This window comes from Diadema antillarum, unplaced genomic scaffold (assembly GCF_040938485.1).
Source record: "Diadema antillarum isolate AM-2024a unplaced genomic scaffold, OU_Dant_1.0 seq00000604_RagTag, whole genome shotgun sequence".
In the NCBI taxonomy this organism is placed as follows: Eukaryota; Metazoa; Echinodermata; class Echinoidea; order Diadematoida; family Diadematidae; genus Diadema; species Diadema antillarum.
Window position 1 is genome coordinate 3,343,764 of NW_027271532.1, and position 18,650 is coordinate 3,362,413.

The 18,650-nt window shown below is 40.3% G+C and overlaps 1 protein-coding gene across 1 annotated transcript in view; it reads right to left on the minus strand.

The window, feature by feature from the left end:
- Positions 1 to 1,148: 1,148 nt before the first annotated feature.
- Positions 1,149 to 18,650, minus strand: part of LOC139735911 (condensin complex subunit 1-like) — a 33,111-nt gene continuing 15,609 nt past the window's right edge. The window contains exons 15-31 of the mRNA XM_071646667.1: positions 18,158 to 18,321; positions 17,247 to 17,500; positions 16,398 to 16,619; positions 15,806 to 15,938; positions 15,036 to 15,120; positions 14,125 to 14,313; positions 13,073 to 13,239; positions 11,127 to 11,238; positions 10,345 to 10,520; positions 9,667 to 9,770; positions 8,544 to 8,721; positions 7,851 to 7,945; positions 6,975 to 7,055; positions 5,318 to 5,501; positions 4,567 to 4,706; positions 3,338 to 3,602; positions 1,149 to 1,298 (exon numbers count right to left, since the gene is read on the minus strand). Of these exons, the coding sequence (XP_071502768.1) occupies positions 1,149 to 1,298; positions 3,338 to 3,602; positions 4,567 to 4,706; positions 5,318 to 5,501; positions 6,975 to 7,055; positions 7,851 to 7,945; positions 8,544 to 8,721; positions 9,667 to 9,770; positions 10,345 to 10,520; positions 11,127 to 11,238; positions 13,073 to 13,239; positions 14,125 to 14,313; positions 15,036 to 15,120; positions 15,806 to 15,938; positions 16,398 to 16,619; positions 17,247 to 17,500; positions 18,158 to 18,321 (2,699 nt within the window). The remainder of the gene's footprint in view (positions 1,299 to 3,337; positions 3,603 to 4,566; positions 4,707 to 5,317; positions 5,502 to 6,974; positions 7,056 to 7,850; positions 7,946 to 8,543; positions 8,722 to 9,666; positions 9,771 to 10,344; positions 10,521 to 11,126; positions 11,239 to 13,072; positions 13,240 to 14,124; positions 14,314 to 15,035; positions 15,121 to 15,805; positions 15,939 to 16,397; positions 16,620 to 17,246; positions 17,501 to 18,157; positions 18,322 to 18,650) is intronic.

The following is an 18,650-nucleotide window of genomic DNA, read 5'->3' on the forward strand; positions in this document are numbered from 1 at the left end:
AACATAGCCATAGGCTCCACTGTGTATTCCAATTGACCCCCAAAAGGCAGAAAAAGTCAAAATACATGTAGTGAGCTACAATTCAGCTGCTCACTCTTTTCCCACCACACAATGCCAGCTCTCATATTCTTAGACATAATCCTCAACAGCTAATACAGAATAATTATATATATAAAAAAATTCATATTTGCAATTGACATTCACTTGATCACTCAGCAGATCTGCAAAATCCATCAGATATACAGTACATATACCAGCAATGGAATGAAAGTCTTCTACTTTTAGTTCATTGCAATCTCTATAGCAAAATCCTATTCAATACAATATGTTGGATGCAGATTTCAGGTACAGCATGTTGTGTTGATAATACTCTCATTGACTGCAAGTGCAAGGGAATGAGATAATTATAGAGCGTGCAACTCGTTTGAGCATTAGCATTTGACTGTTTAATTGGCAAGTTTCAAAAACTTAACAAAACTCCATTCAATGTCAATTCAATGCAAATGAAAAACTGTTCATCTCATTGAATAGCTCTGGCAGACTTTCTGAGATGCATCCCATCACTTGTATCATAAAGTTATGTTTTTGAATGGTCTTTTTCTTCAGAATATACATGTGTATTTTATATTCAATTGTAGACATTAACATTATGGTATTTTTCTTTTGGTATGTTATTCAAATGTATATCAAATTTCAATTATTTAATGGTTTATTCTGTTGCAAAATGAATATAAAATTTGAAATGAATTGAATTGACACAAAAACAACACAGACTTTACATGGACATATTGTGTTTGGTTCCTAATGAATGCCGACCGTTGGCTGAAATTCAAGGAACATTACAGGGGAGCAATTAAGAAGAGTATGCCAGGGGACATGAGCGTCTCTAAGCTTGCCTGAGAAATATACAATTTAAAGTGCTCCGTCTTTAATTAACCACATGATTTTCTATTTTTACCTGATGTCAGCTATCAGGTGTCTTCCATATTCAGAGTGCTTATTCACAGTGCAAAGTCTTTTTTAGAATACAGCATAATGATATACAGTTCCGCATTTATCATAAAATATCATGACAATCCAGACACAAGTGGCAATTTTGAAATTTTTACATAGGACAGTATGAGACAATGGGGTAACGCCACAGAGATTCAAGTTTCAAGCTCGGAGGGTTGCTGCTGCTGCTGTTTACGTCTCCTACCCGGTGTTTTGGCACTGGGTTTGGTGGATCTCTTGCTGGTGGATCTCCCGGGATTCACATTCTCATTGTTCTCATCATCAGACTCTGCCTCAAGTTTCACCTGCATGAACAGACAGTGGGAATATAGTGAGAATGGAGTGAGAATGGAGTTAGAATGGAGTTAGAATGGAGTGAGAATGGAGTTAGAATGGAGTGAGAATGGAGTTAGAATGGAGTTAGAATGGAGTGAGAAAAGAGTTAGAATGGAGTGAGAATGGAGCGATAATGGAAGGAAAATTGAGTGAGAATGAAAAATGGAGCAATAATGGAGTGAGAATGGAGTGAGAGTAGAGTTAGAATGGAGTGAGAATGGAGTTAGAATGGAGTGAGAATGGAGTTAGAATGGAGTTAGAATGGAGTGAGAATGGAGTGAAAATGGAGTGAGGATGGAGTGAGAACGGAGTTTGAATGGAGTGAGAATGGAGTGAGAAGAGAGTGAGAATGGAGTTAGAATGGAGTGAGAATGGAGTGAGAGTAGAGTGAGAATGGAGTGAGAATGGAGTGAGAACTACAAACAGAATTCAGCTCAAGCTGATCACACATTTTTGTCATTCCAAGGAGACCGGGACTTTAATAAGGTAAGTTTATTTCCCAATTACAAAGAAAAAGAAAAAAAAATTGTAATTGATACGAAGGTAACTATAGTGTACTGTCAGTCTCTGGTAGAAAGTGAAATGATTATGATAATTCTAAAAGTAATTTATGGGGCGTGCCCTCCTGTTTCAGACTGCTACATCATTATCTTAAATCTCATGTTAATGGTCATTCCATAAATGCAATATTTGCAACTTTTTAAAGGGGATGGCTAGTAACCGACCAGTGGGAATCAGTGGGAATGCTGAGGGATGATTGTTCCAATCCTTGTGGGATTCATGAGTACATTATATATCTACTGTTGTGTGAAAATTATTTGCTTCAGAACGGTCTCATATTCAAGTAATGTGCAGATTAATGCCCCGTCACTGACCAGGCACACTAACCTGGAAACATTAAACTGCACATTACTTGAATATGAGACCATTCTGAAGCAAATAATTTTCACACGATAGATATATAATGTACTCTCAAATGAATCCCACAAGGATTGGCACAATCATCCTCCAGCACTCCCACTGATTCCCACTGATCAGTTACTAGCCATCCTCTTTAACCCTAATCAGGCTGGGCTTTTTTGGCTATGCTATATCTGGGGGGGGGGGGGGGGGGGGGGGGGGGGGGGGGGGGGGGGGGGGGCGCGGATTCCGCCCCCCCTTCAGATCTCTCCTATGGAACGCGCGATCGCGCCGAAAATCGGCACACGCGACGCCCGCGACGTATTCTATCAAAATGTATGGTTGCTTTCTCCGAAAAATTTTTCTTATATTTTATATTGATTAATTATTGTAATTTATGCATAAAATCAGTTTTGGGCTCTAAATCACTTATTAATGCTCCAATTAAGCTAATTTCTTTTTTAAAATGTTTCTTGTATCATTCTTCTGAGACATAGGATAAAAAAAAATCTGTATCCAAATTAATTTCTTATGTATTTTATTGTTTTTTTAATTTCTTATGTATTCTTTGTTTTTTGACCTTTTGTTTTTGTTTGTTTTTTGGCCAAAATTTGTCACAGACATTTTTCGAAGCATTATTATGCTAAAATAAATTAATTTCGGCCATTCTAAGTGAAGATATGAATTTTTATGTGAATTAATTGAAAAAACACAATTTGCATTGGATTTGTACACAAAATCACGTTCTGGAGCAATTTTGGGGTTGACAAATTTTTTTCGAACGGGCGTCGCGTCAAAACGGTACGCGCGGGCGCAACAATTTAGGTCTCAAAAGTTGCGCGATACTTGAAAGAAAAAAGTCATGAAACATCGCGGCGGGAGCTTATCGCGTTGCGAAGATATTGCGCGAAACGTCGAGGGAGGGGGTGGATTCCGCCCCCCCCCCCCCAGCCTGATTAGGGTTAAACAAATGCAATGGAGATGGGTCTGATCAAACACCCTTGCTACATAAGGTTGCTTCTTCCAATATGTAATTCACCCATTCTTTTTCAATCTGTGTTATGGTTTTCAGTTATTTCTTTCAAAGTCGCATCAAGATTACACCAACCTTTGGCTTGGGAGGCGGGGCAAACACGTCATCACTGTCCTCATCGCTGGAGAAAGGGATGGGAAGGGGGACCTTCTTACGCCCCTTCCTGCTGATACGAGGGGCAGAACCTGGGTCTGGTAGAGAGGCAGTGAGGCTTGACTTGTGTCTACCAGCTCTGTCATCATCGTCATCAAGGTTGTCGTCCTCATCGTTTTCGCTGTCGCGATTGAGGTCCTTCTCCCTTAGAGCTCTTGCAGGGGTCTGCCCTTTCTTACCTCGTTTCCTAGCTGTGGTATCAGGACACAAGACACAGTATTTCAGTTGCTGGACATTTCTAACACCAATTGGATGTGACAAAGGAGAGGGAAAAAAACAAACAAATAAACTGTGTGGACCCCAAAAGAATTTTTTATCTTTACTCTTCTCTTTTCCTCTCTTGTCTAAAAATTTCTTTCAAAAGTTTAGCTTACTGAGATACACAGATAGAATGGCCACTATTTGCATCTGTTCAACAGATAAAAGGGCATGATACCCAAAGATAATCCTATCAAAGTAATAATGGGAGGATTGATCAACTAATCATATTAGCATTCAATCAAATTTTAGAGACAAATACAATGTACAGAGAGGACATGAAGTAAATATGTCACTTTAGTAACAGTAACTTGGCAAATCAATGCACTTGTACTTTGTGAACCAAAAAATGATTTGCCATAGAACAAAGTAAACAGGATCTGAATGTACAGCACCAATCAATGTTGTGCTGTTAGTGAACAATGAAACATTCAAAATATTATTCAGGGTGCTATATGACTTTTTTTTTTTACCATTTGCCCGGTTAGGCAAGCAGACTTCCAAATTGTTGCAGAACATTGATCTTACTTGCCTGAAAAGTAGTACAAAAACATCAGAAATTATCATAGAAAGATTTTAGTGTTCAGATGGTTTTCTTTGGGAAACCTTGACAGAACATATTCCAACAAAGGAACTAGGAACTCCCTTTCAACAGCTTGATTTTGAATTATTAATAGGTCACAAGAGCTGGCAACTACAGTAAGCTGTAGACCATACAAGCACCAAAAAAATAGAATACAAAGCCAAACCAAACTAAATCGATCCAAATCAAAATATGAATTCTCCCAATAGAAGACTAAATCTGTACGACAATCTGTGCTTTACAGTTGTGCCATTTAAACAGCGGCATTCCCAAATGGTGGATTCCTCTTCATTCAATGGTGTCATCAAACTTACGTCCTGGTGTACGAGTGTTTTTGGAGAGAGCAGCAGCAGCCGAGGAGGCCTTAGTAGCCTTCTCGACGGTGGCGTTTTCATCCACTCCCTTGGTGTGAAACTCGGCCATCTTCTGTTCATAGTCCTCAACCAGCACCTGGGTTTAGGGATGACAGATTGATTCATCAACCATTAATGAACCTTACTACTTCATTATCTCGACTTCTTAACTGTTTGGTTTGATTTTCTGTGTTTCTGCATGGTGCAAGTAAATGCAAAATTAAACATGACAGTTAAGCCATAGAAAAATGATAAAACAATTTTCTACTATGGAAAACAAAAATGCATTTGGCAAGCAAAATATTAAGCAGGAGAAACCCCAGTACACAAATTCAGTACACAAAATGAAAATCTAGGAATGCTAACAACACATCTTCAACATAAGAAAACGTGCTCAACTATTACCAGAGGAAAGTATGTACTCCAATGTGATGTTGATAAATAATTACACACAAAAAAAGAGAAAATGATATAATTCACAGGTGGGATTCATTTTTACATTTGTACCCCAGCTGATTGAACTTTTTGTTAAGTGTGTATGTTTATCTTTCTATACTCATGATATGAGCTAAAACATGACTGTGTACATATGAATGAACCTAAATGTGATTTCTGGAGACCCATATCTTTTCAGCCCACGTACTGTCTGTTGTGTCTTAGACGTCCTTCTGGCACTCAAACAAAAAAGATCATCTCCATCGGTCTCACCTTTGTCTCCTGCTTGACTGTCTTCTTGGCCTTGGAGATGATGGTGGTGAAGTAGCCGTAGACTTCTGGGTCGGCCACCTTGTCTGCGTAGCAGGCCACGTTCTCCTGCAGCTTGCGGAATCCCTTGTCGTTGAAGTTCAGCAGCGACAGGCAGAAGGCCAACTCCCGGACCTGGCACTCCGACCTGGGGGTCATAGGTCAAATGTCAAGATCGTGATACACTTTGTTTTATTTGATCTTTTGTTGTCAAACTTCTAGATCAGGTTTCATTGTCTACTTTGTCGTCTGGTGAGCTGAAACACTTTGTTTATTACTGCACATGGAAAACAAGCTCTTGGAGCACGGCACTGCCTAACTTTGTTGTTAGAGGCAGTGGTCTTGGAACAACAAATGTACAAATTGGTAAATGATCTGTCAGTGTTTCAAGATGATGACAGCTGGATGATAAGTGTATTTTACACATGATCTGAAAATGAGATAGATGATGTCGATGAATAATTGGTAAACTAAAAGCATTGTGCTATGTCTTGGTCAAAATTTATATCATGATTTAAACCTAAGTCACCATTAAACAATCTACATTTGCTGGTAATTACAAAGGAGGTTTACATCCATGATCTGAACTGATATAAAACTGGTTTAGATTTGAAGCACTGTCGGTAAACAGATCATCTCTTGCCTTGAACTTCTCTGCATATTATGTTCCATCAAGGAATTATTATAGAAGCAGGCCTCGAATCAACCGACGGCCATGGCCGTCGTTGGCCCCTCTCGTTGGCCGCAATGCCTTTCTTTCCTTGATCAAAGTTACGGCCAAAAAAAAATGTGCTCTTTTTCTTGTGGCAGTGGTGCCCTTTTAGAATGAAAGTTATTATATGACGTATGATATGCCCTTTCTCAAAGTCTACTCAAATATCATACCTTCAGTTCACTCGCGTCCCAATATATCTGATTTAAACTCAAAGTATCTTTCCGAGATACGAGACGACGCGTACGTACATGTGTCTACACCCGACCGGCTTTTACCGTCCCGACTGCCTCTGCAGCGCAGCGGCAATAGAGTTACTAGCTAGGCAGCGGCGAACCGGAGCAAGTAGTCGCAAGCCATGCTAAAGAATGCCAGGCCTGTCGGACGGCTGCGAGCATTGCCATCTCTCTCGCTCTGCATTCATGCTTATATGCCCGCGCGACCCGCGCCGCACATGCTCAAAGCAAAATGGCGCCTGAAGTGCTCCAAAGCGAGCGCGGCGTGTGCGTTGAGAACGTACATTACAGAACCTATATCATATTGCGTATGGCCTACTGCCTAACGTCGTCTGCTGCGGAGAGATCATATGCGTGCGTGCGCTGCTGGAGTGTAGCAGCACGGTCGATAGCATACAACTCTATGGGGCATTCACATCACATATAAACACCCAACATGCCCTTTCGCATGTGGCCTTGGTGCCCCTCTGACTGACCTAAGTGCCCTGGCCTCTTGGAAAAAGTGCCCTTTTCTAAATGGCCTTGCCCCTCCAAAATCCTATTTTGAGGCCTGTAGAAGTGATCAATACTTGGTCTCATAAAGACTGTACAATGTTGAGTTAGCTACGCAGATAACATTCCAATACACATTTAGACTTTGAATTCATATATGGATTTGGCACACTCCTCATACCTGGTCGCCCTGAAACGGTGACAAAGTTTCTCCACCAGAGACTCTGCCTGCTTGTCTTTCTGGATGAAGGCCAGGAGGTACCTTGTGTTTAATAGCAACGATGAGGAGAAAAAGATAAATGGAGATGCATGGGTGTGAATGGCTCATAGAGGGAAACCCTGTATAACGAGTTCACTTACAAAGAGGAGATGCTCTTAATGAGGTGTATTTGGTAGTCCCGATTTCCATTACTGCATTAGGCTGGTTTTCTTTTTGGTACGTTTACTATGAGGTACCGGTTATAACTAGTCCTGGTGACTTTGTTATTACAGGGTTTTCCTGTATTACATTCCTGGAACAAGTCTCAATGAGTTTAAGGAGTATTTCTTAATTTGATATCTACTGTCTCTCAAGAATTCATGATATTTGGCAATCATTTTACAACAAATTAAAAAACATAATGAAGGGCATAGTAAGGATTTCTTCAGGTTACATAACAGGAGACGATGAAGAAACAGAAGCGAGTGAAGATGAAAGAAATTTATTGTACTGTGGAGCTTTCAGAAGGGCAGTAAAAAGAGAGTTCTTTTCAGAACAGAAGCAAACAATATCTGGGACATGTAGACATGAAAGTACAAAGCGGTCCTGTCATTATGATAGTTTTGCTGTGGTATGGGAATCTTGATAATCATCAACTAACCTGCAATCGCAAATATCTTTCATTTTTGTTTTAGAAGGCAAAAAAGGCAGCATAGCACACATCAGAAACTGTAATCTTCATTCCCATTTTTTGTTTGGATCCTCTTTCCTGTTCAATATGTATATAGTGTACTGAGAAATTTTCAAAATGGCCAACAGGGCACCAGTGTCGAGTGTGTGGGAGATGAAGGGACTCACTTGAGGATGGTTTTGAACTGGTCCTCCGGCAGGTTGAGCTCAGGGTCTGACAGTCGACTGATGACATCAGGTAGGATGTTGTACACGGCATTGCCCTGGTGGTGGTAGGGTACGAAAGATATGAAACCAGATTGATATATCACAAGACAGAATATTGTACACGGCTTTGCCCTGGTGGTGGGAGGGTAAGAAAGATATGAAACCAGACTAATATATGACAAGGCAAGGCAGAATATTGTACACAGCACTGGCCTGGAGATGGAAAATTGAAACAGATATAAATACCAAACTACTACATCACATGGTATCATAGGTAAAATATTGACATTTGATTGGGAAATTGAAAAGCTTCAAAAGTTACATTTTAATTTTTTTTCCAGCATTCTTCTGTTGTTATACAAAAAAAAAAAAAATAAACCTATGACTTTGCTAGTGATTCTATGTTTTGCATATCAAGTGCACATTGTCATAAACTTGTGTGATATGTCATCACTTTACACAGACATATCTTTCTATGGTCCCAGAGTACTACGCTCTTGAGTGCTGCTATCTTTGATGTAAGTGTAACATTGACAAATTCACAGATTTTTTTTTTTTTTTTTTTTTTTTGGCAGGGGTGTAGACAGCATTACATTTCATATCCCATAGAGCTAAGTTTCAGTTTCCAGATACAAAGTGATCATGACCACTCACCTTCCGTGAGAGCTCAAAGAAGAAGAGCTTGGCCAGGCTGGCGATGCGCGGTTCCTGGTCCACGATGCACGTCGCCATCTCGCTGATCTGACCCTTGACCTTTACCATGTCGTTCAGGATGAGGTGGGTGAGCACCATCAGGGTGTTCTTGCGGACGTGGGCCGAGGGGTCGCGGAGTCTGGTGGTGACAGGAAGTTGGGGTGACGTGAAACAGTTCTTACACTTGAATATTCAGTTAATACAGTGTAATGTACCGAGCAAGGTCCCAATTATTTTCACACTTCATTAATCAGCAGAGGAGAAAACATGGGCTAAGCAGGTCACATTATGCAAATGATGGCTTGCAGGGGAGGGAACAAGCAAAATGTTCCATGTGAAGGGCTGTAAATTCCAGTGAGTGAGTTTATTCACTAGCTTAGTGGTACTTGACTTTACCCAAATATACATCTATTGCAAAAAAACTGATGTCCTTGGATGACAAAGACAAACCTAGCAATAACGATAAAGAAATTGATCAGGTCACTGGACTCTATGATGAAGCTGTCATTGTTCTATCATTGCATAACAAGCCGACAATGTGGGGTCAATTTGAGCATATCATCTACTCACTTCACATTTGCTGCACTTTTCTCCTACCAATATCAATGAAAAACACTGATTTCCCCTGCAAGTAAGCTTCAAAATATGTGTGCCCTAAGAGACTACAATTTTTTTTTAAAGGAAAGCCATCTGTCATGGTGCTTCAGGGAGAAAGTAAAAAGAGCATGGTATTCCTGGTTGCATGGCTGCACTACAACAGCTACAGGACTGCTTGTGATTTGCACTGTTTCACACTTTATATCATTGATCATACACAACGCGAGGATGAAATTGGATACTGTAAAACAAGGAATGTTTGCATGCATTTTTAATTTTGCCAATTCTAAATGCACAGGAAACGTTCTTGTCCACACTCTATGGATTGAGTGCCAGTGACAATTTGCCAAAATTTCATCCTACGATAAAGGCCGTCCGCTCCAATTCGCGAAAATTTCACGTCGTGAAAGTTTCTTGCTTTTAATACAGTATTGGATAGATAGGACATCACGGCCACAGTTTACGTCATCTTTGGTCCTCAGCTCACCTGGCATACATGTTTGGTGTCCATGGCTCAACAAGGTTAGGGAAGCGGAAGGTGAGATCACCGATGGCAATGATGGTGTTGGCACGGATGATTGGTTCTGGAGCCTGTAGATGTGAGAGAAAAATGCAGTGATGTGATGACCCTCATGTGAGAAATAAGGTTTGTCTATGAAGAGGTTGCTCTTTGCTGGTGTTTGACCTGGACATACATATTAATACTTGATACACGTTTAACTTCTCATCTCCACCCCCTTTTTTCAATTTCTTTTTATTTTCAGAAATAGAATTAATATAATGATATTAAACTGAGCAGTTGAGCATATTATATCTCATCAAACTACCATTCAACATGCCATATTTGGTTGAGAAATTAAAGTGATCTCATCAGAGTTATACAAAGCAGCTTTTTGTGTTCTTAGGAAGATTTTGAACTCATTGCCATCACCAATGGCACACCATGTCCAGATAAGCATTTGTAGCAATATTGGCATAGCTGTGTGGAAGGTACTAACAAAGCCCATCCTGCCAAAGACAGCTACTAGCCAAGAATAAAGTTGAACGGAATGCAATACGGGCTGATATTGCTGCAACATGCATTTCCCACAGACACCTGCCCGAGCATACTGGGGACTCGTCCTCAAGGGGTTAAAATATCAACATCTGATCATTTTTTTCTTACCTTTTCCAGGACGGTAAAGAGCAGCTGAAGATGTGCCTCACAGAACTCTGCACTGACCAGCATGAACTTTGCCAGGGCCAGGCTGGCAGCGGCCCGCAGCTCTGGGCTGGAATACTTGCTGGGGTCGCTGCAGATCAGCACAATCAGCGGCTTCAGGGCGCCCATCAGGTTAGGCCCTGGGAATCGAAAACCAGATGTTTAGGTCTTGGGTACTCAAATTCATCATTCCCTTTTTCAACTGGTCATTTAATTTCTTGTTCTAATTTTTGACAAGAGGTGATCTCAAAGATTATGAATGAATAGAACTAGAATGCAAAAAAAAAAAGGGGGAAAAAAAGTCCATTAATGTAGTTTCACAAATATTTGGAAAGCTGAATAAATGGTGCATTCCGAATTGAAAAAAGAGGAGAAATTAGATGATAGAAAGTTACAAAGACATTTAAACAATCTGACTCACTAATTACTATCCTATTGGGCAAAAATATTCTTTTTGTGCATGTGTGCATGATGCACAAGTGTTTGCTAGTTACTGTCATGTATTTCCAACACATCAACATGTAGAAAAAAAAGATCTACCCATCACAAATATGGCTGCCATGTTCCATAGCAACACCTCCTATCAGCAACTAAGTGAACTCTGAGTAATCATTTTTTATTCACATCCTTCGTCTGCTATAGCATGCTCATAAGACACAAGGTGCATGCTAATCAGTGTGGATACGACGTAACCTAGTCCGTCCACATGATAACCACTGCGTGAGACCAACTTTGGCTATTGTTACCTGTGACAATGCTGGAGTCACAGATGCGCTTGATGAACTCGCCCTCTGCGTCCTCAGCCGACGCCCCAGCCAGCCCCATCTCATCTTCAATGTTGGTGTTGTCGCCCTCGCTCTGTGAAAACATGTCAAGAGGTAAGTGGTAGTTACAAAAACCCATGAAATTGAAACATCAAGGCAACTTATCGTCAAACAAAGATGGCTAAAATAAGACACAAGGTATTTGCTGACATCATGAAAGACAGAGACTGCAGGAAAGAGTTTATCAATGGATCACGGGTTTTCTACTCAACTGGATTGAATGATAGAACATATGTGACCCGCTACAACAAAAGGATCCTCAAGTCGCTGACGGCCGAGCCGAGAAAATCGAGTTTGAAGTCACATCATCAAAATTGGTCAAAACAATCGGATTTCTGTTTTTAGAATAATTTTGTAGTCTAATGTTTTGTCCATCATCTGCCGAAATTCCGAAGCTAAATTATCAAAAGGAAAGGCAAGAAATCGGGGCTTTTCTGGGCCATTATTTTCCGACTTTCAATGTAAGAGAAACGTATCCGAAGATTTGGATTTAGCGCCTGCAGCTAGACTCCTCCCCTAGCAACAAGGCAGTGATCTTATTGGTCAGTGCGTGGCATCCTGATTACCGATTGGTCGTGCGTAGACCGCTGGTGTTAAGCTTGAATGAACATGGCGGAGGTCGCTAGGAGCGTGCCTTCTATTGTCAAGCAGTGAAAACTGTCTCACCTCCCCTTGTCCATGATAGCGTCGGAAGGACAACTTTGAAGGCGTTTTTCTCGAAACTTTGATTTCCTCAACCACTTGACATGCGCTGATAAAATCATCGATATCTCCGCAACTGAGTACTTTTATGAGGAGTAGAAGAGTAAGGAAATAATGTCATGCCATTTTCAGAAAATTGTCCTCCCCCGACTTTTGGATCCTTTTGTTGTAGCGGGTCACATATATGAATAGAAGCCACAGAACATGGCGAAAATGTAAGGAAAATGGGACAACAATGACAGAGAGATAATATGCAGTACGTCCTGTTATAAGTCCTTTGGAATGGCAAATTTCTTTAATTAAATCGAAATTTCTTTATAGCCAAACAGCATGATAATGTGTAAAGATATAAAGATGACAAATGTGGGACCTGAATTTTGATTTCGTTGTAACAAGGATTTTGATATAACCATGTTCGTTGCAACAGGCATGCACTGTAGGACTAAAAACTGCAAACAGGCAACTCCCATTACAGTGCACTCCCGCTATAACGAAATGCTCAGGACCGGCAGTTTTCTTTCGTTCTAACGAAATTTCGTTATAACCGAACAAATATGATATATAACGAAAACAAGGAAACCACGTATATATATCATATTCTGTATGCTGAATACTCATCATACACTGCAAAGCTATGTGAAATGTGATGGGATAACTGTATTACAATAATAAACGCAAGTTCCCCTCAGAAACTGTGCGTGACACAAGGAGCGAACACACAGTGGTGTGAAGCGTTCACCTATGCAGAGACGCTATAAATGCTTGTTCCGCTACGTATTTTCGAAAGCAATTTCATTTTGTTATAATGGCGCACATTTCTTTTGTTTTTCTTTGTCTGTGGCGCTCAGAAAAGAATTCGTTATAACAGAAATTTCGCTATAACCGTGTTCGTTATAAGAGAATTTTGTACCATAGACTTTAATGGTGATAATTTTGGGACCAGAAGATTTACTTCGTTATAACGCAATTTTGTTATAACCGTGTTCGTTGTAACGGGAATGCACTGTATAACAAGTCCTAAGGACTGGCAGTTTTCTTTCGCTACATGGAAATTTTGTCACAGCCAAACAAGTAGAGTATAAATAGATATTTTAATAATTTGGTACAAAAATTTGTTATAACCATGATCGTTATAACATGAGTGCACCGTATCATAAAATCATCACCTTTGCCTTCTCTTTCTTGGCAGCCTCCTTCTTGCCCTCCTGGATATTGCGTCTCCGCTTCAGCTCACACTGGACCATGACATCAAGGTGGATCAGCTGCTGCAGGGCCACCTGCCCAGAGATCGCCATCAACCGGCACAGCAGGCCGGACGGACAGCCGCTGCTGGCTCCTGGGGTGGCGCGAAACAAGTAGCAAAGTTGGGTCTCAACTTTAACATTAACAGAAACATTCAAATCCAAACTGAAAACTTGTTTGTTCCTTTTGCATTACAAATAACATAACCATAATCTACTTTGTCCTGGAGAATTTTGTTCTTCTTTGCTTGCAAGTTAGTTTCTTTATTTTTAATCATTTTTCCCCGCCCTTGTACATTTTGTACATGTATTTTTCTTGAAGCACCATAAGCTCCAAAATGTGGATATGTGCACTATATAGGTAGCCAAAGCTATCATTATTTCTATCATTATCATCATAAATATATACTAGGGTATGAAATTGCTGAATAAAAACTAACAAACAAGCAAACAAACAAACAAACAAACAAAGAAACTGATGACATTTTTCTGGTTTGCTAGTAAGCAGTCTAGACTGTTCATGATATTGCAGAGTTCTCATTATACAAAAGTCCTTTTCAATGTCAAACTACAGTGATTAAACATGATAACTTCGGTTTGCAGTGGACCATACAGAATGTATATATATGAAAGTCTTTGAAGCCAGTTGTGAGTGTCTGGTACTTGGGCCATAAATCTGTTTATGACTTGATCATCTATCACTTTGTATTCTGTGACAACTATTTCCAGTTAAAGACAGGTATGCAAAAGACAATCCCATGTATATTGTAATTTTTAGTGTAGCATATTTAATTGTTTAAGGTGATCAAAGGGTAAGGCTAATGCATTACATTGTGAATCAAGTTCATTAGTAACACTTATTGCCCTTTACTAAATGAATAAATGAAAAAACACTAGAGCACTTGGACATTTCCACAAAGGCTAAACGAGAGCAAGCTATGACAGAAGATTAGGAAAGGCAAAGGGTGACTACATACGTTGTTCTCCCTCTTCACTGCCGGCATCAGGGCTGCCCTCTGGCTGCTCCCGGCTAGCAAGCAGAACCGCCGCCAGCCGCTTGAGAATCTCGCCGCAGATGATGTCGGGATGCTCGGCCAACCTGTAGATGGTCAGGACCGCGGTCTCGGCCAGCGGCACCCAGTATCCATTCTCCAGCTCGTTCATTCCTGGAGTAAAGAGTGGGGGAGAAAAAGAGAGGAAAAGAAGGCATAGTTATGACAGCAAAGTTCTCTTACTTGCTGTTATCTCTATACCAAGGTGGTTATGTTTTGGCCAATGCCGGTTTGCTTCTTTTCTTTTTCTTTTTTGTTTAAGCATTTCATTTCAATTCAATTCAATTCAATTCAATTCAATTCAATTCACTTTATTGATAATCATAAAAATAGAAATATATACAGTGTAAAGTGTGTCGGGGAGTTCACAAAGAAAGCTAAAGGCTTGATACAAGTGATCCCCTTCGTAGAGTTGGATACATATAAGAATATACAAATGCAGACATTTACCCAGTGATGCCAACCTTTTGACTCACTGTATTGCAGTATTCTGAGGGCTGGAAAGGTGTATTTTTGGTGAAAAACTGAATTTCTACCTGTTATGAAAGTGTTTGAAAAATACATGGTTTTCCATACCTCAAAATTACATCTGTATACTGCAGATTAAAAGTGACAATTACTACTTTCATCTTTATGATTTGCTGTCACACGAAAAGAAAAATGAGATTAAACTTTTGAATTCATTTTGATTTCTGCTATGTTTTCCTTTGAAGAACCGAGGGATCTTGTCTTCGAGCAAACGCCATTGTAGAACCAATAATATCAATGTAAATTCTAATCAGGAATGGTTCAGTAAATTAAGAAAATACATACGGAATGAGACATGACTATCTCACCTTTGACAAGAATGTCATCCAGACGAGTAAAAATCTTGTGGGTGCTCGGGAAACGGAACTGCTCCTTGCCACTCAGGACTTTAGGCTGAAAACATTATCATAGCAAACAAAATTATGGTACAGGGAGGCAGGAATATCTTGACTCAGAAAGCACAAAGAATGAATGAATGATACCTTCAGCCATTTCCGAGACGAGGAGAAAAAAGTAAAAGTTCATCATTTTCACTTGACCTTTGACCTTTAACCCCAGGCTGTAAACATTCGGTAAAAAATCTTCATCTGGTAATACATTCATACACAAGTTTCATGAAAATACCTTCAGGCATTGCAGAGATATGGGGGAATCAGTGAAATTCTTAAATTTGACCTTGACTCATGATCTTTGACCTTGAACGTGTGCACCCACAAGTTGATAGGTGAAGCTTCATCCACTCATATATAATATACACCAAGTTTTATTTTGACATTTTAGATGTTTCTCATGTTAAGTTAGCCACAAAATCAATTAGAGATGGAAGGACCGACAACAGAAAAGCGCATTATGCCTCTGGCAACACTTCAAGGCATAGGCATAAAAAGACAACATAGCATACTCCCTTTAGACAAGGCATTGAAACTATTGAGCAAGTAATGATAAAAAGCCAACTACAAGAAGCAATTATGTGGAAACATGTCCCTTCTACTCTTCATGCCTCATGTCTGTAATACTCTTGCACGATCTCATGGTTATAATTTGTATACTCTTGTAGGATGTCACTTTTCGCTGGTACCTTCTTGTTGCCAACGAGTTTGAGGAGGGCAAGGCATGTGTCCTTGGCCAGGAGAAAGTTCTTCTCCCCCCTCTCACCAAGGCCCTCAGAGACCAGAACCTCCACGTTGCTCCGGATGATGTCAGAATCAGCCCTGCAAAATGGCACACAAAAATCCATCAGTAACGTGATATATGTTTTATGTTTTCTTTCCTTACATATTGCAATTATGCACATAATATGTAGTTAACAAGTATTTCGTCCACCTTTATAGTACTCTCTGTAAAAGTGCAAAAATGTGCATTTTGTATTGTGGTTGACAAAATAATTAGAAATCGTACTGCACCTATCAGAACACCAATTCATAAGAGAATGATCAGTCTCATTTCATGCTTGTATTAATCTATGATTGTCGATTTAGGAGCACTCCTGGGCCCTGTTGTATAAAAAGATCTATGCAACAAACATAGGTCAGGTATCAGCCAATCAGAATTGGGTATTCAGAGACTTATAAATGTTTGATTTTCTGACTTATGTTTAATCTGATATTTTATGCAACAGGGCACTAAATCCTCTAAATGTTCTGTTTTAATGGGGCGTATGTTTTCCTCACCCGGCCGCCATGCCCAAGAGCTGTAGGGCAGCCCGGCTCTCTGTGGGGGTGGTCTCGGGGTGCTTCATGGTGAAGAACTCCCAGAGGATCTGGACGGTCTGTGAGGGGAACTCCCCGCTCCTGCTGAACTCTGCCACCATCTCCTCCAGCGAGGTGAGCTCCCCGAGGCTGGCGCCGTACGTCAGCTGGATCAGGTTACGCACCACGGCCAGACTGCGAGCCCTGACAGGAGATCGGGAGGAAAATGACAACAACAACAAAAAAGAATCATCAGCAAAATTTCTTTAACAATAGTAACAAACTTCAAAGGACATTACAGGGGGCAAGGGGGTGTCTTAAATGATTAGTGAAAGGTTGCATTCATCATCATGCAGTCATGACACACTTCAAAGATCTGTTTGTCTCAACCCAATCTAGGTTGTGCTTAGTTGTAAATAAATATCTGAATATTATATTCAGTTTTTGGTATATAGATGTCAACTTACTAAATGTGTGAAATTCTACAGTTCTACATAAGATATCTAATATCTGTAAACACAGAAACAGTGATTGTGCATGTATACCTCACACACAGCAATCTAGAAAATCAAGTCAAACTTGTGTTTCAAGCCTTAAACTTGTGACCACAGACCAAACACTTTCATTTCATCATGTTTAGCACCTGCCTTCCCACTCACTCTGCCAATCACGTATTTTCACCCAGATTGCCGTGCAGTAGACAGATTTATGTGTATGTTGATCAAGGATGACAAACACAATTTTTTTATTATGTTATTTGTTATGCTATCACTGTCTCTCTCTCTCCATCTTTTGCTGTGTTACTGTTTCTGTACCATGTGACAAATTTACCTGACAGTTTTGCCAGCTGGGTCGAGGTAGAGCCTCTTGTAGGCTCCCACCACGGCATCCTTGATGGACTGTTCCTTGGACCAGATGAGGGCTAGCATGCGGCGTACTCCTTCCCCGGCATTGCTGACCCCAAACTCCTGGGCAGTGACAAAGAAGCCGACAGCCTCCAGGATGTCGGTGGTCTGCTTGGAGGACAGCAGCTCACAGACAGTTGGCACGCATGTCTTGACCATGCCAGCAAAATTGACGCAGTCCTGGTCAGGGGAGAAAAAAAAGAGGAATTAGAGACGTTATTGTTATCCTCTTCATATCTGATCTTGACTCTGCCGTTCCTTGTCCTTGTAAATATTGTACCTCATCATCACTGTCTGACATTCCATAATAATCACCACTATCATTATCTCTATCACCATCATCATCATCATTATCATCATTCCCATAATCATTAGCATTCCAATCATAATCATCATCATCTTCATTATCACCATTATCACCATCATCATAGTCCTCATAATCCCCATGATTACAATTACTATAATCCCCATCATCATCATCATCATCCCAATTGTCATCATTAACACAAGTGACCATCATTAATATTCAATCCCATCATAATAACTTGAGCATCAATGATATGATATGATTATCACCTCATCTAAACACAGCAGTAGCTAAGCTATTTGGCTCAATTACAATTAGCATTGTCACTTCTGGAACACTGTGACATTCCAGAACTGGTGTATTGAGGGCAGCCATCTACCTTGCTGATGTAGTCAGTGCATTAGCTCTGCAACAGTGATGATACAAGACAAAAACTGAACTTCCCACAAGTTGCTGTGCTGTGCATTGCCGCAGCTGTTACCAAAATTGTCATGGGTATTTCTGCTTACATGGCAAGCAATAAAACTTACCGAGAGATACTGCACAAGAATCTGCTGCTTGCTGACTTCGTTGACAACAGGATCTTCCTCACCCTGGGATTCCAGCACCAGGATCTCAGGCTCACCGGCCTCGTCCAACTTGACAAGCTCAGCAGGATTGTAGTCACTTGGGACAGGATCGGCAGGGGTGGATCCTATAGAATACATCAGGAAAAATGAAAAAAAAACAAACAAACGTTAATCTCTCTGGCATGACATCATGTGCCCAAAATACTTACTTTTGTATGCATTGTTTTGGGGAGATGTGTATTTGTTGATCCATATAATGGCAACTTTAGATTTCATGTTGGTGGCATGTTATGATTGCAAAAGTGAAACTTTAACGTTTTGGTACGCACTATATGCTACATATCTGTGCACTTCATGATGTACGTTGGCGTGATGAAACAGAGTAAAGAATACATTCCCTTATGAGTCAGCACCACAACAATTTTGCTTTTGGCAATATCATGATATACACCAA